Source organism: Ovis canadensis, chromosome 10 (assembly GCF_042477335.2).
Source record: "Ovis canadensis isolate MfBH-ARS-UI-01 breed Bighorn chromosome 10, ARS-UI_OviCan_v2, whole genome shotgun sequence".
Classification (NCBI taxonomy): domain Eukaryota; kingdom Metazoa; phylum Chordata; class Mammalia; order Artiodactyla; family Bovidae; genus Ovis; species Ovis canadensis.
The window spans coordinates 99,909,226-99,929,478 of NC_091254.1; the positions used below are offsets into that span (position 1 = coordinate 99,909,226).

A 20,253-nucleotide genomic window follows, 5' to 3' on the forward strand; every position below is an offset into this window, starting at 1 on the left:
TAAATTTAAACACCATTTTTTTAATAGAAATAGTTACAAAGACGCTTTCACAAACAGTCCTCTTGAGAAGTAAACAGCAGCTGCCTGGGAGATGGGGTGGCCTTCAGGAGGTGTCGCCAGCAGCCTGGCCAGCGGAGGCTGCAGCACTGAGGGTGAGTCCCAGGCCTTCGTGACGGGGACGCTCATCAGCGGAGATGCCGGCGACGTCATTCCTGGGATGAGACCCGAGAGGCTCCGCTGCAGAGCACGTGCTCCGGGCGGGAGGAGGACCAGACCAGCCTGCCCCGGGCTGTCAGCACACCGTGGACAGCGGGGGAAAAGGGTTCTGCTTGCTGACAACCAGCTTCTGGTGCTGGTGTGAGATGTAGCCTTTGATGTGACCCTGGGGGATGGGAGAGATGGGGGCTCATGACTCTGAAGGTCAAGGCTGTTAGGGTGAATGAACTGGAGCCAGGGGACAGCACCCCCCACCCCACCACCCCAGCTATCGTGCAGTCAGCTGGCTGAGAGGAAAACGAGCCTGTGTACACACACACACACACGGAACACGCGTGCGCGCGCACACACGGAACGCGCGCGCGCGCGCGCGCACACACACACACCCCGCCAGCCCCACCACAGCCTCTGGGGACACGGCGGGTACCAGATGCCCCAGCCTGGCACACACACACACGGAACACGCGCGCACACACACACATGCACACACACACTTGCCAGCGCGCACACACACACTTGCCAGCGCGCACACACACACACCGCCAGCCCCACCACAGCCTCTGGGGACACGGCGGGTACCAGACGCCCCAGCCTGACTGGAGCCCACACACCATGTAGATGAGGTTGGCCAGGATGCACTGGACCTCGGCGATGTCCACGCCCTCCACCTGCATGAACTTCAAGGCCACCAGGAATGCGTCCAGGGACAGCTGGTGGGTCTTGAGCAGCAAGTACCTGGAAGAGGCACAGCTCAGGCTGTTGCTGGCGGGAGCAGGCAGGAGAACCTCTGCTCGGGAGGAACACAGCACCTCCCGCCCTGCAGGAGCCTCGGAAAACAAAGCTTCCGGGTGTAACTGACTTTCCCATTTAAACAGCCACCAGTACAAGCACACCTGACTATTTCCTTGAATCTCGGGCGCTTCCATGCTCACGTTTCAACACCCCTCAAGTGGGGACGCACCTGACGGGATGGTCAGGGATCTGATGACCTGCGGACCTCGCTAACCTGGACGAGCTCCTCACTGAGCTCGTCTGACCGAGATCCTGCTGGGACCAGGCCTCGGCCAAGAGCCCACTTCCGAGGTCCACAAAGAAAAGAGCAACTTCCTGACGCACAGGAGTGGCCGGAGGGTCAGCGAGCCACAGGTGACGGACACAGGCACCAGTGCCACGCTCTAACCGCCGTGCAGGTACGTGCTCAGGGCTGGTGACAGAACTCCTGCCAAAGCCCACTCTTCACACTGCCCCCGCTCCCTCACCGGGCCTGCGGGCTCCCTCACCGGGCTTGCCCGCTCCCTCCCTCACCAGGGCCTGTCCTCGCCCTCACCCGGGCCTGCGCGCTCCCTCACCCGGGGCGTGCACTCTCCCTCACCTGGGCCTGCCGGCTCCCTCCCTCACCTGGGCCTGTCCACTCCCCCACCCGGGCCTGGCCGCTCCCTCACCCGGGCCCACGCGCTCCCTCACCCGGGCCTGCCTGCCTGCCGGCTCCCTCCCTCACCAGGGCCTGTCCACTCCCTCACCGGGGCCTGTCCGCTCCCTCACCCAGGCCTGCCTGCCTGCTGGCTCCCTCACCCGGGCTTGCCCGCTCCCTCCCTCACCGGGGCCTGCGTGCTTCCTCACCCCGGTGCGCCCTCACCTGGGCCCTGGGCAACCCCTCCCTCATCTGGGCCCTGGGCCCTCCCCCTGGACAGCACCAGCACCAATCCCGGGGCTGCAGATCAGCTTCATCCCAAGGAACCAGGAAGGAAGGCTGTGCTCACACTTTCTTAAAGAGGTTCCGGTAGGTGATGATCTTCAGCTTCTCGAGGATGAGGAAGATGCCGCAGCGGATGAAGAAGGTCTCATGCGCGGCCAGGGCCTCGTTCAGGAGGAGGAGGTTGCCTTCGCTGGGCCACAGAGACGTGCAGACGCAGGCAGGACACCACCCAGGAAAAGAGACAGGACCCCATTAGCTCCCTCACAACACAGGCCTCTGCAGACTGTATATTCTAAGCAGTCCCCAGGGGAAGAGAGAACTACCTCACAGCGCGGGTCACCTCCGCAAACTGCATGAGATGGTACTTCTTCAGAAGCTCGATGGTCGGCATGTGGCCCTGAGGCAGAGTAATTTTTCAGAGTAAGAACCTTCTCGTTTTTAACAGAACTGTCTTTGATAAAACCCTTACCAAGTTTTAAAAACTTTTAACCTGTTTCTCAGACTTTCTTCCTAACTGAACAAAAAATGCTTCCTAGTCAACTGGAAACAAACGCTGGTCCAGAAATCAGAAAACCTGGCACCAAGACAGCTCTGTCAACAGTGGCGTGTGACCCTGACCTCGACCTTTAGTGACCACAGGAACGGGTGCCCCCTGAAGGAACACTAGGCTACGACTCGGACTCAGACCCAGCTTCCAGAACAATGAGCTGAAAACCCAAGACTGGCTGTTCCACAAAGTCGGGCGAGCTGTGGAGGGCGGCGTGGCACTCTCTCCTCCCCACCACACGCTGTCCAGGGCTGGGCAAGTTTTAACTGTGTGTCTGTGTGCCACTGTGACAATTTTTAAGAAACTTCAACGGGAGGAACAGGAGCTCTACCACTGTGAGAATGTTTTAGTCAATTAACTTGCTAGTTACATGCCTTTTTTTTTTTTTTTTTACAAATACCAAAAACGACTTTCAGTGAGCAAGTGGGACACCCAGACAGGCTGGAATGACCTTTCCTCTCCTGGTTAGTCCAGCTCTATTATCCTAGATTTTCAGCAGTGACAGACATAGCATGCACCATTTTACCTGTCTTAAACGTACGTTAAACCTTTGAGTGAGGTAATCTTAGGAAAAACGAAACAAAACCAGACAAGCCTTTCTAGAAGGACCTGGAAATGTCAGTCACGGAGACAGTGGTTCCCGTCACACCCAAGGCTTGTCCCTCCATGCTGGGGGTGCTCTCACATGTGGCTCAGACCGAGACCCACCGCACACGGGCTGCGCTGTGAAACGGCGACACACCCCTCAGGGGACAGGCCCCCAGAGAGCTGGACGGACCACTTACCAGGAGCATCTTCACAGGAAGCAGGTAAATGAGGACCATTCTCTTGTTCTTCTGGCTGGAACGATGGCAGTGCTCAAAAGCAAAGGACAGGTACTCCTCAGCTGCAGAGTTGGCCACAGACGTGGTCAGCACAGTCCCCACCCTGTGCCTGGCGATACACCCACCCTTACGCAGGGACCCAAAGGTTTCAGGGGCGACAATGTATCCCATCAACATCAACAGATTATTTTCCACAGGGTCAGCTGTTCAAAAATATCCAAGAGAGCACTCAGTGAAGACTCAGAGGAGCAGCGACGCTTTCTGGGACTTCAACCGAGCGCACAGCTGGCCTGAACGGGGCAGGCCTGCTCTGCACGGGTGCCCAGCACATGGGTGTTCTCAATGGTGAACACTGCGATATCGCTCCGTCTGTGGCTGCTGATCACGAACGCAGAGTAACCAAGGACACGGGACTGACCATGAGTCAGCTGCAGATTAGCCCTCTCGTTGTTCAGCTATCCCCACGCTTCACATTTTAGGGGAAAGAAAAAGGTAGGGGGACCGATCAAGGAAAGTCCTCTTTCAAAAGCTGTACGTATTAAAGGCAAGCTCTGGGAGTAGGTGATGGAAGCCTGGCATGCTGCATTTCATGGGGTCGCAAAGTTGGACATGACTGAGCAACTGAACTGATGTATTGAAAACTCTGTGAAAGGAGATGAAAAGTTGGTCTGTACAACCCCAAGGAATAAGAAAACAGAGCTCTCATTATGAAAGAGCTGTTCTGTCATCAGAGCCTCTGAGGCTGCTGACACGCGAGTGAAAAGGCTCTTCCGTCTTACACCGCGCCTGAAGTCTTTTGGCTTCATGTGTGAGTAACTGTCAAGGAAATGAGTTTAAAAAGTCTGATCTAAGAGAATCATAAAGGACCACCACATACTGGCCACTCCAAACTTTCAGAAAAAGAAAATAAACGGCCTCCCGATCCTGAGACAGTGAAGGACACAAACCACCTAACATGGCTTCGAGAAAGGGCAGCTCGGACGCAGCACTGACCCGCCGCCCCCAGCCACAGGTGCCGAGCTCGATGCCAGCGCAAGGGCACGGCCCTCGAGGCTGTAGCCGAGCCACGAGCTGCCCAGTCCCCACGTCCTGTGCCGACAGGACCTGCTGAGGCCACAGGGAAGCAGAGCGTGGCGCACACGTGGGACAGACGTGCGTGGGTCCCTCCCCCAGGAAAGGGCACAGGAAAGGGACCTGGTGCCGAGCAAGAAACGCAAATGGGATTTTCCCTTATAGAACCGACTCGGTGTCGGAGCAACGCTGCCTGGACGCAGTGGACACCGCCTCTGCCTCCGCACCAGAAGGCAGGAAGGCGCTCTGGACCCCCGGCTGCCCGGCGGCACTGGCGCACCTTGCTTGAAGTCGCTGTCGAACATGGCCTTGCGTCCCACGTAGTACCTGTAGGTCACCCTCTGGGCCGTGCTGTAACCGTCCCTCAGGTTCGAGCTGTCGATGGCTCTGATGAGCGGCTTACACAGATGCAGCTTGTTGATCTAGAGCAAGTAGGAATCTACTCCAGAAGCTCTTCCAGATAAACAGGTAGGACAGCCACCAACCCCTGGCCACTAAGGACACACCTCCTGAGGTGGGTTCACATGATCAGAACTGAGGGCTCACTAAGGACACAGCACACTGCTGCTCCATCCAGACCAGGCCACAGGGCAACGCCCACATGCAGGGGCGCTGACCGGACACGCTCCCCACCTGACCACACCGTCACACCCGGACCTGCGTAGGTGCCAGCACTTGGCTGCCTGGAGCCTCAGAGGGTGGAGGTGAGCACAGACGGCGCGCACGGAGCACTCACAGCAGTCCCTGCACCCGGAGGCCCTCAACCAACACCAGCCCCCAGGACTGTGTGCGGCCCGTGGGGACTGATTCTCAAGCCAGGCCTGGGAGGCTGGCTGACAAGGGACAGAAACGCTCTCTGGGAAGACAGGCAGAATTCAAGCAGAGTTTACCTTAAAATAAATCTTGAATAACTGATTCACCAGAAACAGCATTCCCCACTTCTTGGAATCCTCTATACCAGCTCGACTGCAGGGAAAGTGACGTTTTAAAGGTCACACAGAAAACAAAAATTTTATGTACAAATCACAAACAAACTTCCAAAACAAATTCGCATCCTGAGATAAAACGCCAGTTCACGTCAAACTCATGAAAGAATGTAACGCTGCAAAAGATGGCGTCTCCTCTGACAGGTGGGCCTGGAGAGCTGGCCCCAGGAGCTCCGACTCTGGCAGAGGAAGCCTGCTCGGCCGGCAGCGATGTTGTGCGAGCGGACTGTTATCAAGCATCTGTGACACGTGGCGAAAGGACCTGACCTTGTCATCACAACATCATGAGCCACTGAGACACAACGTGGATTTCAGAACGCGTGAGACCCAGCGCGCCAGCCACGGGGGCCCAGAGGCACGGTGCCCGATGTGTGCTGAGCATGAGATGATTCTTTTCTCTTATCCCTTACCAGGCAACGGATCATCCAAAGCAGAAACGACCGTGGCATGGGGTTACAGCCGCGCCTGCCCGCCCCAGACTCACGTGTCGCTGGCGCAGACGCGGAAGCAGCCCATCAGCAGCTCGGCCGCTTTCTCCAGCATGTCCCCCAGCTTGCTCTTCCCCTTCTTCGCCAGCTGCTGATCTGCCTGACAGGAAGCAAGAGCCTTCACTTTCCATCTCCTCTGGATTCTTTAATTAGAAAGAAAACCACCACAGCCAGAAGCGAAAACGGACAACCCAGGGGCAGCCCCCAGGCTCCGAAGAGACCCTCTAGGCTGTGCTGCAGCGCTTCCCAAAACTGCGGTGTCTGCTGCTTGTTCCAGCTTCCAACAGGCCAAACTGCTCTTCAACCAGTTCAAACCGGTGCGTTGGTCGCTGAGTTCTTAAGCCTGAGTTGCCCAAGCCACGTGCTGCTAAGAAGCCTTTTCTCACTTGGCACAGACGCCCTGATGACAGACAACACGGAGGGGGCGGCACAGAGAAGGCAGGAGGCGGTGTGGGCGCCCCCGGCGGCCCCACCACAGCTCGGCCACTGTGCAGTCAACACGCAGGCCTGTGTCCCCCGCTCCACCCACAGGAGGGGGGCCCAAGGTACAGAGCAGGCGAGGGTCTCTCCTGCGTCGGTGACGATGCAGTGGACGTTAGTGAGTCTTGGTCCTTGAATGCACACGCAGTGTTGGTGTTCCCTGGGATGAAGCAGGAAGCACGCACCAGCAAGTCTGTCTTTTAAGGTAAAGCACCAGGGCCACCGCTCGGCCTGCAAGCTGGATGGGGACCACACAGCTGCAGAGCCTGGCCGGCCAGCGCGGGCCGCCAGCCAGCGTGAGTCTCCGGAAAGCGAAGGAAACAGGCCTGTCCCCCCGGAAACAGACAGTCCTTGCCAATGACACCATCTGCACTTTCAAGAACAACTTAGAATTTTGGAAAACTTGTACTGACCACCAAGAGCCTGGCAGCTTTTTGTTACTTCAGAGTGTCTCTGAGGAGGTCACTGGAGAGACTGACAAGTGGAGTTTCCCCAACTTTCATTTTTTACATAATGAAATACGTCAGCTTCCGGAATGTCTGAGCAGCTCAGTGATTGAAATGTTTCCGGGTGATCAGCGCTGGACGCCACAAAATCGGGCAGGGCTGGAAGATCCATCCACACCGCTGGGGTTAGAGGTCACACTGCCGGCCTCAGAGGCCACACCATGACCAAGTGAAAACCACGCCTGGACCCTGAAAAGGTGCCGCTCAGACAAGGACGCCAGCCATCACCTGCAAAGGCTATCGGAACAGGCCTCTCGCTTCCACCCACGTGTGTGTGAAGCAGTACACACGCAACCAGAACGATGCCCTGCAGACGGACCGCAGAAGCAGATGCGAGAAGCCGAGTGGCTCCCCCCGTTTAGGAAGTCAGCGATGCTACCGTGCAGAAGCCTTATTGCTCGAGGGGTGTGAGTACACTGAAGATTGATGTAAACTACACAAGCAGAAGCTCTGGGCTCCCTTGACGGCTTCTGTGTGAGCCACCTGAGTTCCACGGCTTCCATTCGGGGCTGTTTACGTCTCCGTCTCCTTGTGGAGACGTCTGCTTCAGCACCGGCACTTGCTGCAGGGGTCTCACCACCAGACGGCTGGCGTAGACGCCCCTGTGACCCGGCCCGCTGCTCCTGGATCCAGGGCGCCCAGGAGACAAGAAGGACACGCAGGGCGCGCTGCTCTGCCCCTCTAGCCTCTCAGAGCCCCACCGGCCTTCAAGTGCCCAGCAGCGGGGGGAGGAAACACGTGCCGACTCCCACTTGTCCAGAACCGGAAGTCGGCGACAGCCTCTGAGGCGGTAAAGGGACGTGAGGGCCCGAGAGTTAAGAGCCGCTGCTCCCCGACAGCAGAGGCTGCCAGGAGTCGGACGCGTCCGGTCCAGGCCTCTGCCTCCTCACAGCAGAGCGGCCCTTGGCTCCCCCGAGTCCACCAAGGCGGCACCGGGCGTGTCTTCATGGCAGGCGAGGGCAGTTCCTCAGCAGCGAGCCGAGCCGCCCCACTTCTGCTGCTCTCTGTACCAGGTGTGTCCCGACCCCACGCATCCCCCAAAACTTGTGGGAAGAGTGACATGAAATTAAGCAACGGGTACACTGAGTATGGGTTTAAGCAACAGTGACAGAGACGGAACTCACGTTATTGGCAAATATTCGAAGGTCCAGAGCCACTGCGTACATCACAGGCAGAGCCCTATGGGCAAGAAGAAGCGTGTGTGAGGCTCTGAGGTCACAGGCTCCCTCCCCAGAGCTGGGGACACCCAGGGGCCCCAGCTGCAACGGAGGTCCCCACCCCCATGGTGCCGTGGTCCTCCCCTCCCCTTCCTTCCAGGAGCCGTGGGCCCTCCTGGTCTGTGCCTCTGGCTGCAAGAGCTCCGCACCCGCTGACCCAGCCTCCCCAGAGGCCAGGGGCTCAGCCCTGACTGCCCCCCACCGCTGGGCCCGGAATTCTCCTCGCCCCCCCCACCCCCCCCATGCATGAAAACAAGACGTGTGGTTCAGAATGATCTCCTAACAGGGCCCAAGGTATGGAGCAGACAGATGTCGTCAAAAGACTTCTAAAATCTAGCTGGCAGTCTCAGTTTCACGAGTAGGACGGATCTTCAGTCAAAACTTTTGTAAAACGTATCTGAAAGCCTTCAGTTATTTTAGCATAAACAAAATTTCAGTATTTACCAAGACTTTTAATAAGTCGTAAGACAGTCTCAGATAACCCAAATATTCCGTGTCTGTCATCCCAAACGAACTGTAGCTGATCTGCATCTGTCACCCAAGTTCAAAGCCAAAAGGTGGAAGTGAAAACGGCTCAGTCGTGTCCAGCTCTTTGCAACCCCAGGGACTTCTCCAGGCCAGAATGCTGGCGTGGGTAGCCGTTCCCTCCTTCAAGGAATCTTCCCAACTGAGGGTTCAAACCCAGGTCTCCCACATTGCAGGTCGATTCTTTCCCAGCTGAGCCACCCGGGAAGCCCAAGTAAGATCAAAACCGACAAAGGAGAAAAAGCAGCAGTGGCTAATACCTGGGGGCATGGGGCGGCTGACATGACACTTCATGCTTACAGGAAAACACTGGAAGTTATCTGGCTGACCTGCCGTTTAAGTTTACACTGACTTAAAATCCCAGTATCTGTGTTGATACCATCCTATGTCAGCACACAATATCAAATACCAACACAGAAAACACATAGTTATTTAGAGTAAATCTTTTAAAAACTAATGCTTTTGATGAAGAAAAAAGCCATTTGCTCATTTCTAGCTCTTTCTATTCGTACTTACCAGTTTTCTTCTTTGTGGGCCTGAAATGCTCGTAGGAATGACGTACCATGTTAAGGAAGGTTCTGCATAAAAAGTCAGGCGATGCTACAAGTCAGAGGATGACAAGCGACACGTTCTGAGCTGGAAGGGCTCCAGCGCCCGGCTCAGAAGGCGCTGTACCACAGCCGCAGGGGGCAGCCCCGCAGTGCTGAGAGCCAGGGCCGCCTGACCGAGGCCTCGGCGGGGTCCACTCCTCCCGGGGCCCGCCTGGATCTGGGAGCGCTTCCATTTCCACAAGGGGACTAACCCACCCCTTAACTACACGCAACTGCTTTAAAGGCAACAGAACACTGTTCTTCACAACAGAATTAAATAAAACTCTTAATCATAACCAACGTTCTTCCCTACTATGCAAGTGACTGCACACCAGGATGAAAGCTCAGACTAAATTCACTACCCAAGTGGAGCAGCTAAATGAATTTCCCTCCCAAAAGGTTTTGATTCTCCCTGGTCTGACGTCCCGAGCTCTCAGCCCCCGGGGAACCCGCCGCCTCTGTCACACGCTGGACAGAAGCGCCCACGACAAAAGATATTGTACGATGACGGTCTGGCACTTGTACGCCTCGACGAAGTCGTGGTTCCCCACTGCATACGTGCACCTGCAGGGGAGCATCGGGGACGGAGGATGAGGGCACAGCGCGAAGAGCCGGTGCGAGCCACACGGCCACACCGCGCATGACCCGCACAAACACCCTGCTCTCCCTGGCCCAGAGCGAAGCCGGAGATCCTGCCAGCAGATCACAGAGCAGCTCACAGGAGGCCACTGGGTGTGAAAGGAAATCCTTCACGTCCCAGAAGGAGAAGCTGAGCTAAAGAGGCTCCGCTGTTAACACGCCAGTGGCCCTTCCTGGGCGTCAGTGGGCGAGGACGCTGCACCCAGATGCCCGCTGGCAGCGTCAGCATCTGTCAGCCCCTCCCCAAGCCCGAGCCTCATCACACAGCACAGATCCAGGAAGACCCTTCAGGAACACAGTGGCACTCCAACCCGTCCAGAGATCTCAGGGGGGCCAGGCCTGATCCGCCCCTGCAGTCCTCTGCCGGAGACCCTGGCGGGCCGTGTCGGCAGGAGGGCAGTCCAGCCCACACGCTTTGGGACCCGCAGCTTGGCCTGAATTGAGGCTTCAGAGGTGAAAATAGCAGACATGACATGTAAATAAAAAGCAAAATTTCATTTACTCTGCTCCGATCCAGTTTCTTTTCCAGTTCAAGGCAAAGAGGTTAAAAACCGGGCGTTTCCATGAAAAACCCAAGTCGATAGTGGGCTGCACACCCTTCTGAATAAAAGACCACCACACAGCCAGTGGGATGAGCATCACACAGAAGACACACAGATGAATGATCCCCGTTTCACTAACTTTTAAAGCACACAGTCCCTGAGATGGAAAAGTTTATTAAATTTTAAAGTCTTTTAAGCTTCACAAGATTTTCACAGGTTTTACCAAAGTGCAATTACAAACATACTTTTCTACTTTTTCAAAAGAAAATTTTCAATGCTTCAAGATGGTATAAAACCCCCCTAATCGAGCCAGCAACCTCCAGACTGGCTTTTTTTCCGACCTCGCCCACAGCTTACCGTAAGTGAGCTGCAAACATTTCGTCATAAGGGGGCTCCAAGACTTGTTGACACTTCTCTTCTGGAGAGGCCATCTGCGTGCCAATAAGAAAAACGGTAAAAAGAAAATTAACTGGGACAGAAAGAATGCAATGCGAAGGAAGAGATTCAGACAAACCTTTGTTTCAAGAGGATTTACACTTCACAGGTGCAGCAGCTCTTCACACTTTAGCAGTTCAAAAAGCGGTTCATTACCTCCACACGCCTATGCAGCCCGACCTGCACACAGATGAACGCGGTCTGCCCTGTCTACCACAGGTCAGGAAGCACTCTAGGCATGCTCACAGATGTCTTTGTGTATTTATTAAGCAGCTACTACATGCCTAACAAAGGTAGCTAGGTCGTGTGAGGTCGAAGGAGCTGGAGACGATGCCTGGGGGGAGGGGAGGTGGGGGGTCGTCACCCCCTGCTGCCAGACTGCCCACTCAGGAGTGCTGGGAGACGGCAGACACTCACCTGCTGCCTGCCCTCTCCTCTCAGTGGCCAGATTTTTGACAATGTGTAACAGGACGGCCTAAACAAGAAAGGGACTCGGGGATGCTACTCTGGCGCCGTAACTGTACTTGCGTGTCCAAGTCAAGAGAAGTGAGAGGGGCGACGACAACACGGGCAAGGTCGCCGCTCCACAACCTCTGATGCAGTGACGGGCGGACAAAGGCTGCCAGTAAAGGGACCGCTGGCGGAAGGCTAGGAGTTTTGTGACAAAGGGGTCAGCCTCAGGTCACATATGAGCCAGCAGATGTGTTCCAGGGGCTACCTGCCAGCAAGCTGAACCTGAGACCCACCAAGACTCCAGGCACTCTCTTTCAAAAGAAAAGTTTAGCTCCCGGACAGAACATACTCCAATGCGTCATGGCAGTCGACGAGGAAGTAGGCATTACTTCAACAAGGTTTCAACAGTGCTTTCCACGGAAGCTTCTACGTGGATACCATCTATCATCTGAACCAGGGATGCTTACATTTGAGGGCAGGGGCTGGCAGACATTCGCATAAAGAGCCAGCCAGGAAATGCTGCAGGCTCTGCGGGCCCAGGTCTGCCTCCAAAGCCACAGGTGGTGGGCGTAAGACCTCCCCGGCAGCACCACCGCACAGCTGTGGGCTTCAGGGACAGACAGGCCTGCCCGAGCCTGAGCCCACCGCCTGTCCGCTGATCACCCCACCACCCTGCTGCGCTTCTCCAAGCCCTGGAGAGTCCTGCGGCAATCACAGGCAGGAAGAAGCACAAACCTCCGCACGGGCTCTGAGGCACAGTGCTCCGTTAATGTTCAATAAACGAACTGAAATTAGGCAAATCGTAAAGGAGCCTGGCGATTTTCAAACAAGAGCGGCAAGTATTCTTCCCACTCACACCCTAAACTTAGGAAGGTGGTGACCCAGTGACCCTCTCAGACACGTGTGTGTGTGGCCCCCACACCTACCTGAAGCCGCGGGTTGGCAACATGAGGATGCTTGAAAGACACCAGCTCTGCAAGGGACGCCCCATCTCTGGTGTCAATTGCTTCACAGACCTGAAGCATTTAGAGAGAAAAGGGTTGTTACGTGGAAAGTAAAACACTTAACCCCAAAAGAACCAAGGCAACACGCTGCAGTGCTTTCCCTGCTTTGAGAGGGTGGAGGCGTAACCAGTACCCTCCACAGTGAGCAGACAATCACTGCGCTTCAAAATGAGATCAGGCAAACAGGTGACGCACTGTTAAAACAATGAAAAAGTGGAATCACCCAGTAGTTCATTATCTGCTTATTAAAGAGGGTTAGTTATTCCAGCTTACTCACACTAATAAACATTTGAAGATCCACTCACATAGCTTACAAAAAAGAAAAACAAGCTTGAAGATCACATATGTCCAAAATGCCAGCATCCAAGAAACTAACCGGAGATCTCACGAGCTTACGAAGGTGAAATCAAACCCCAGACCCAAAAGCCGACAGAAGTTATCAGAGGCCACGGGAAATGCAAGACACACGGACTGTCCACAGGTGGCCCTGGCCAAGGAGGCTGCAGAGCCGTGAGTTAAGCCCAAGCCGTCAGGGCCCCTGAGATCCAAGACGCAGCAGGTTCTGATGGAGACAGGAGGTGGGCGAAACCTGGGCTGACAGAGACAGTGAGCCTGGTGTCGGAGCACGGACTCTGGGGCCAGGATTCCTGGTGTGAATGTGTCACCTACTTGCACAGTGACCCTAGAGAGTCACCTAAGCTGCTCCGTGAAATGGGGTTTGTAATGGCTCGACCTCCTAGGAAAACAGTGATGGTGGCAAGCTACCTCCCCTAACTCTGCAGCTCAGTGTGGGCAAGAAAATTGTGAGAAATATAAAAATGTACAGAAAACACAACATTTATATACAAAAGATATAAAAAAGTACAAACTTCTAGAGAGATTCTATATCCACATTGGTTTTCCAATGTCTGTGTTCTTATTGAACTTTATATAAAAACTGATATTGAAAAATGTTAACTGCAAAGATAAGGCCAAAGTAGACATATCCTTAAAGAAAAAGTCTTAGGCATCAACCAGAAGACCGCAAACGAATGTATTATATTTGCAAGCTTTAAGTTAAAACAAAAGCATGTATTTGTATGATTCTCGTTTGAACCAGTTTTCTCAATGAACCATTAACCATTACGTTAATGGTTCCAAGCTTGTTATACTATATTCAACTGCCAACTAGGTATCTTTGCCTGGTTGTCAACAGACACCTCCAACACAACACGTCCAGAACAATTTATTTTTACTTCCAAATCGGTTCTGCTCATCTACTGTAAAGCTAGAAACCTGGGAATGAATCCTGATTCCTCCCGGAGCCGGAACCACACTAAGTCCTGGCAGTCTTCAGATATTTTTTAAAGGCTACGTGCCGCCCCTCCCTTTCCTTAATCCTGTCACCAGGGTTCTAGCCCTGCGAATGAGCACAGCCCAGAGGAAAGACTGTGTTCGTCGTTCAGTCGTGTCCCAGTTTTGGCGGCCCCATGGACTGTAGCCTGCCAGATCCCTCTGTCCATGAGATTCTCCAAGCAGGAATACTGGAGTGGGCTGCCATTCCCTTCTCCAGGTGATCTCCCCGAACCAGGGATCAAACCTGGGTCTCCTGCGTTGCAGGCGGACTCTTTACTGTCTGGGGCACCAGGGAGGCCCTTACAGTGTTTATGCCACGCTGTGCTTAGCCGCTCAGTCGTGTCTGAGTCTTTGGGACCCTATGGGCAGTAGCCCGCCAGGCTCCTCCGTCCATGGGATTCTCCAGGCCAGATACTGGAGTGGGCTGCCATGCCCTCCTCCAGGGGATCTTCCCCACACAGGGATCGAACCTGAGTCTCCTGCACCGCACGCGCATTCTTTACCGTCTGAGCTATCAGGGAAGCCCTGCTTCCAGCAAAGACTGTCGGCTTTGGATCCGTCGATGGCTGTGTTCGCGCTGTGCTCCTGCGTCTACAGGCTGTGTGGACACAGCCCCGAGAGACGCAAGCCCGCGGGGCGCGGCCCGCTCGCAGGCGGGCCCCGGCTCTCCGCGTCCCCAGCTCCCACCGCCCCTACCCCGAGGGCGCGGCCGGCCCCCGGGACCCACGTCGGGTCTGCCTGCCGCCCGGCGGCCGGCGGCGCGGGCGCAGCCGGCGAAAAGAGTCCCTCCGCGCGGTCACCCCCCCGCCCGGCCACCCCTCCGCCCGGCGCGGGCCGCAGACCGGGAACCCCACCTGCTGCAGGTACTGGTTGATGGTGATGTGCGCCATGGCCGCGCCCGCGCCGCCGCCGCGCGTCACTTCCGGGCCGCGGTCCGGCCCCGACCCCGCGCCCCCGGCCCCGCCTTCCGCGCGCGTTGGTTCCGGAGGCGGTGTGTGCGCCGCAGCGCGAGCCCCGGGCCGGCATGGCGGCGCGCCCGGGCTGAGGACCGCCGGGGGCTGCGCTGCGACTGCCCTCCCCGCTCGCGCGACCGCCCCCTCGGCGCCGCGGAGCCCGGGCCCGCCGCCCCCTCGGCGGCTGCGGGCTCCTCACGGGCCGCGGCGGCTGCGGGCTCCTCACGGGCCGCGGCGGCTGCGGGCTCCTCACGGGCCGCGGCGGACGCGGGCTGCGGCGCCAGCGGCCGGGCCGGGCCGCGCCGGGGCGTTCGGTCGGGGGCCGGGCCGCGCGGGCAGAGCGCGCGAGCCGGGCGGCGGTTGGGCCGGGGAGGCGGCGGCGGGAGGCCGGGCCGGGCCGGGGCGGGCGCCGCCATGGCGGACGAGGGCCCCCGGAAGGGCAGCTTCTCGGCGCTCGTCGGGCACACGAACGGCCTCACCAAGCCCGCGTCCCTCGCCGCGGCCGCCGCCACCGCCAAGCCCGGCGGCGCCGGCGGCTCCAGGAAGCTCGTGATCAAGAACTTCCGAGGTGGGTGCGGGCCGGCCGGGCGGGCGGGCCGGAACGGGCGCCGCGGGGCCCGAGCGCTCGGCGGGCGGCGCGGTCCCCCCTGCGGCGGCGCGGCCCCGGGCGGGCGCCCCGGCCGGGCGGGCGCTCAGGCCGCGGCGGCCTCCCCGCCGGGGGCGGCTTCGGGCAGCTCGCAGCGCGGAGGGGAGTGTAACTCTTCCGCGGCCTCCCGTTTGGGAAGTCCGCTCGTTAAGTGAAAGAGCACTGAGATTTTTATGCCTTCCCCTCGCGCTCACAGCGACCGTCTTCGACGTGTTTGCTTAGTGAAACGAAGGCGGAACGGCTGCAGAGTCTGTAACCCGAGGGATTTATAAACATGGCACCTTGTACGGGGAAAACAGTGGCCCGCGTTCCTTAGCTGTGTGTCTTTGAAGTACTTTTTTCGTAGAATGGTTTTTTAAAGACGTGTGATTGTTGGCATGGGTGCCGTTACCTACTGTGTCTGCACTTACAGACAGACCTAAATTGCCTGATAACTACACTCAGGACACCTGGCAGAAGCTTCATGAAGCGGTGAAAGCCATACAGAGTAGCACCTCCATCCGCTACAACCTGGAAGAGCTCTATCAGGTAAGCGTCCACAGGCGGCCAGGAGCAGAGCTTCATAGCAGGCTCGCTGAGATGGAAGCCTTCCCTTCCCTTAGGGTGCTGGCATCCTGCTTTCCGCTTACCTGACTTTTTTATAGTTGTCTAAATTGCACCGTAATCCAGCTCCGGTGAAACGTGACGCAGCCGTGGATTCTGTGGTCCCCAGTGTTGTTTCAGAGACAGTAGAAGAGGGAATAGAGTCCAAGTATCTGCCTCCACCAGAAACAGCAGGAGCTCTGTGGCATCCTGTCCCAAGTCAAGGACTGTTTTCTGGTTTTGGTGGTTGTGGGATTTTCATTTCATTTTCAGGCTTAAGCTGTTGAAAGGTACTTAAATTTAACCCATTCATAGGAGAGAAACGTGTTTCCAAGAGCCATAGGACATTTTCCAAATATGCAGCAGATTATCATCCATTATGTTGTGTGTGAAACTCTTACCTACGCTTTAGGCGATAGAATAGCATTTCTGTTAATATCTAGCTTCTCTATTAAGAGACTTGAGTTCAAGTTTTTTTCTCTAGGAGGGTTTGGGGGAGGATGGATACATGTATATGTGTGGCTAAGTCCCTTTGCTGTTCACCTGAAAGTTCAACAGCGTCATTAATTGGCTTTACCCCAGTGCAACATAAAAAGTTTAAAGTTGGATACTTGTAAAAAATAAATAAAACCTTTTCATGTTTACATAAGCAATTACATTATAAAAATTATGGAAACTGCAGAAAGTACATGGAAGGAAATGAAAATCCCTGATATTCCTGTCACCCAAAGAAGACTGCTGTTGGCAGTGAACATATGTGAACATACGTGCCTTCTTTGTCTTAAGTTTAAGTCTGTTGTGTGTTTTAACCACTTAATTAAGCTATGGAATGTGTCCTTGAGTAAGTTTTATCAGACGTGTCCACTTGCAGAACATTCTGTCACCACAGACAGTGCCCAGAGGCCCCTGTGCGGCCAGCCATCCCTCCTCACTCCCAGCCCTTGGCAATCACTGACTTGCTGTCTGTTGGTACATTCTGCCGTTTCTAGAACCTCATCTAAATGGAACCGTGCCTCTTGCGGTCTCTTGTACCTGGCTCCTTTCACTTAGGGTAACGCTTCTGCACTGCGTGTGGGCCTTCTGACAGTAACTGGTTTCTTTGTTGCCGAGTACTCTGGGCACCATGGTTGCTTATCGTGCGTTAATGGATGTCTGGGTTTCATAAGACATTTCATAGCTTTTCAAAGTCGTGTCATGATTTTTTGTCTCTGCCAGTGGCGTGTGGGAGACTCAGATGCTCCGTGTCTGTGCCAGTGTCTGGTAGCGTCAGTCTTTACCTTGTGCTGGTCTAGTTTGGTATGTGGTAGAATTTCACCTTGGTTCTAATCTGCAGCCCCCTGATGATAGTAAGTGTCTTTTCCTGTGCCCATCGCCGTTCCTGATGCCTGCTTTACTGAAGCGTGTGCTCGCGTCTTCTGCTCATCTCTTGTGGTCTTGCTTATCTTCTTACCGTCACGTGTTTGGGGCCATTATGTCTTCTGGGCACGTGTCTTATTCCAGAAATTTGCCTGGCGCTTGTGCTCTCCCAGTTTACAGCTTGCCTTTTGAGTCTGTTAACTATGGCTTTCAGAGAGCAAAAGTTTTGAATTCTGATGAAGTCTGTATCAGTTTGGTCTTTATGGATCGTGCTTGTAGTGTCTGTCTGAGAAGTCTTTGCCTCACCTAAGGTGGTATGGATTCTCTCTTTCATTTCCTTGTGGGCATTTTAGGGTTGTAGTCTCACATTTAGGTGTATTATCTGTTTGCAGGTGAGTTGTTGTATCTCTTGTGAGGTGTAAATCCAGGCTCATTGTCCTCCCTGTGGATATCTTCTTGGCTCAGTGCTGCGTGGCAAGGCGTCTGAGCTTCTCGCAGCGAGCTGCTCTGTCCCTTCATCAGAAAGTGCTGTCCGGATGAGAGCCTGAAGCCTCAAAGTCTGGAGCACTGACCCTCCAGCTTTATCCTTTTTTGGATAAACTTGTTTTGGCTCTTCTAGGTCCATTGTATTTCTGTATGAATTTTAGAATCTGCCAGTTTCTCAGAAGAGCGTTCTAGGATGTTGGGTGGGATTCTGTCGGATTCTAGATGCGCGTGGGGAGAGTTACATCTCAGCAAGACTGGGCCAGCTGATCACGAAGGACGGCACTTGCTCAGTCAGGCCTCAGCAGCGTGTTCTAGCCCCGTCGCACAGGGCTTGTGAGATTTATCCCTAAGAGCAGTTCATATTTCTGTAGTGTTATAAAAGGTGGTATAAAGTTTAATTCCTTGGTAGTATGTATAAACACAAATGAATTTACACATTGATCTTCTGTGCTGTGTCTTGCTGGTTGCACCTCTTTCTGGTAGCTGTTTTGTAGGTGCCTCTGGACTCTCCACGCTGACAGTCACGGCCACATCGCCTGTGAACAGAAGCGGCTCCCCTTCTCCCTTTCTGATCCACATTCCTTTCATTTCCTTTTCTTGCCTGATTACACTGTTTAGAGCCTCTGATGGTTAACAGAAATGTAAAGAGCCAGGTACACTTGTTTTGTTCTCGGTCCTAGGAAAGAAAGCTTCTAGCCTTTCATCATTTAACATCGTGCGATGCTAGCTGTGGGTTTTTCCAGAATATGCATTGTCGAGTTGAGGAAGTTCCTCTCTGTTCCTGTCTTGCTGAGCATTTTTATCAGAACTACATGTTGGGTTTTGATAAATTCTTATGTGACTGTCGAGGTGGTCACCTGATTTTTGTATTTTAGTTAGCTAATTACGTTGATTGATTTTTCAGATCTTAGACTGGTCTTTCATTCTGGGGTAAATCCTGCTTGGTCATGAGTATTACCTTTTTTTTATGTGTTGTTAGATTCAGTCTGCCAACCGTTTGTTAATTTTTGTATCTGTGGTAACAGAGGATATTGATGTATTATTTTCATGTAATGTCTGTGTCTGATTTTGGTGTCAGAGTAATGTTGGCCTCAAAAAATGAATCGGAAATATTCCCTCCTCTTCATTTTCTGGAAGACTTTGTATGGAGTTGGTATTATTTCTCCCTAAATGTTTGAGAGGGTTCCCCAGGGAAGCCATCCTGGCTTTCTCGGTGGAAGGATTTTCAGCTACGAATTTCCTCAGTGGATATGAAGCTGTTCAGTTTATCCCCTTGTTTACGCTCACTCTGCGGCGGCGTCTGGTCTGTCGTTCATGCCATCCGGTGTGATTTTCGCCCTGGCGCCGTCCTCGTCTCTGGGGGTTCAGTTTGAATCTGGTTTGTATCTTGTGTGCCTAGGTAACTTTTTTGGCGTGTGGGCGTGGCCGCAGCGCCCCTGCGTCCTGGCCTGCCAGGCCCCGCTGTGCGGCGTGGCTGCCCCTCCCTCTCTGCTCCCTCTCCGCCCCTGCGGTGGCTCTGGCTGGACGCAGACACTGTGGGTCTGACTTGTCTTTTGTCTGCCAGATCCTCTGTGTTTCTGTGAACATTCTTGAGTTTCGTTCCCGACTCGGTTAAATCATTTGGAGTCAGTTTGACCGTTTAGGCTGTTGCCTGTGAGGTGTGCCAGGCAGGAGAGCAGGGCTTTGTCCGGGACCCCGCTGCCAGCGCAGAGCCTCCCTGAGTCCTCAGCTCAGGGCGCCTGCGCTGCGGCCTGGACACTGGACGCCCGAGCGGTCGGCGCTTGTCTGTCTTCTGTCTGCCGAGGTTACTGCCTCTCAGAACCCAGTGTGCAGTGCTTTGCAAACTGCGGTTTGGGGTGTTACTTCAGTAGCAGGGTGAGGCTTGTTCCTTGGCTTTGTCTGGGCCAGAAGCAAGTGTCCCACCACGCGCCCAAACTCAGGGGCTTTTAATTTAGTAAAATATTACATCTTCCAGCTAAGGCTCATTATTGCTCTTTTCCTGGAGATTTGACTGTCTGGTATCAATTGCCCAGCGCTCTCTTAGCTGGACTTTTACCCAGGATGTGTTTCATTGTGGTTGCCTTGGATACTATCACAGATGGTGTTTCCAGGTGTCCTGGGACCCTGAGGCCCGGGGTGCTTCCCCCCACAGTGGCACCACTCCTCCTGGGGGCGTCTCTGGAGGGTCTGAGGGGCCACTGGCTGCCCTTTGGAGGCAGGTGCATGGGCGGGCTCCTGGCTGCTCAGAACTTGGGAGTCGTGTGTGTCTGCAGAGTGAGTTGCCCAGGTCCCATGGTGCTGGCTGGGGGGAGAGTAGGTGGCGTGGCGGGGAGGTTACCCTGGGCTCCGGCGGCATGGACGGTGCTCGCCCTGGGGCCTCAGCATAGAGCCCCAGCTTCTGTGCTGGGGTGGGACGCACTTTGCCAGAATCTTTTGTTCGATAACAGTCCTCACCAGAGCTTGCAAGGTTGGTTCTGTTTGAGGAGGTTTTCAGGATGTTGGAGGGGGCACCTCTTGTTTGGATGCTGACCAGTTTCCCCAGAGTGGGTCTAGCCTCCCCCTCGCAGGCAGCCAGGCCTGCAGAGGCCTCTGCGGAGGCCGAGGGCAGCTCCAGCCCGCCTGCCGCTCCTTGCTTCGCTTTCGTTGCTGGGAAGGGACGTTCTGACCACGATGGTG

The 20,253-nt window shown here is 55.1% G+C and overlaps 2 protein-coding genes across 4 annotated transcripts in view; one reads left to right on the forward strand and one right to left on the reverse strand.

Moving 5' to 3' along the window:
- Nucleotides 1-15,176, reverse strand: PCID2 (PCI domain containing 2). 3 transcript variants are annotated; one of them, XM_069602074.1, is made up of 14 exons: nucleotides 14,409-15,176; nucleotides 12,142-12,231; nucleotides 10,685-10,758; nucleotides 9,645-9,710; nucleotides 9,073-9,114; nucleotides 7,939-7,993; nucleotides 5,825-5,928; nucleotides 5,245-5,320; nucleotides 4,635-4,776; nucleotides 3,245-3,345; nucleotides 2,236-2,309; nucleotides 1,977-2,102; nucleotides 828-951; nucleotides 1-382 (listed from the first exon to the last, which is right to left on the reverse strand). In XM_069602074.1, the coding sequence occupies exons 1-14, from the start codon at nucleotides 14,442-14,444 to the stop codon at nucleotides 293-295; spliced, it is 1,200 nt and encodes a 399-aa protein (XP_069458175.1). In that variant the 5' UTR covers nucleotides 14,445-15,176; the 3' UTR covers nucleotides 1-292. The 3 variants fall into 3 exon arrangements, with proteins under 3 accessions (XP_069458175.1, XP_069458176.1, XP_069458178.1); XM_069602075.1 differs by having other exon boundaries at nucleotides 5,825-5,924; nucleotides 14,409-14,938; XM_069602077.1 differs by having other exon boundaries at nucleotides 7-382; nucleotides 824-951.
- CUL4A (cullin 4A) overlaps nucleotides 14,859-20,253 on the forward strand; it is a 25,371-nt gene continuing 19,976 nt past the window's right edge. The window contains exons 1-2 of the mRNA XM_069602056.1: nucleotides 14,859-15,075; nucleotides 15,566-15,681. Of these exons, the coding sequence (XP_069458157.1) occupies nucleotides 14,922-15,075; nucleotides 15,566-15,681 (270 nt within the window). The 5' untranslated portion in view covers nucleotides 14,859-14,921. The remainder of the gene's footprint in view (nucleotides 15,076-15,565; nucleotides 15,682-20,253) is intronic.

Coding starts and splice junctions, on each gene's coding strand:
- PCID2 (XM_069602077.1), bottom strand. CDS start 14,444: ATGGCGCACATCACCATCAACCAGTACCTGCAGCAG. Junction 9,711..10,684: donor ATGTTTGCAGCTCACTTACG/GTAAGCTGTGGG, acceptor GCTCCCCTGCAG/GTGCACGTATGCAGTGGGGA. Junction 383..823: donor CAACCTCATCTACATGGTGT/GTGGGCTCCAGT, acceptor CCCATCCCCCAG/GGTCACATCAAAGGCTACAT.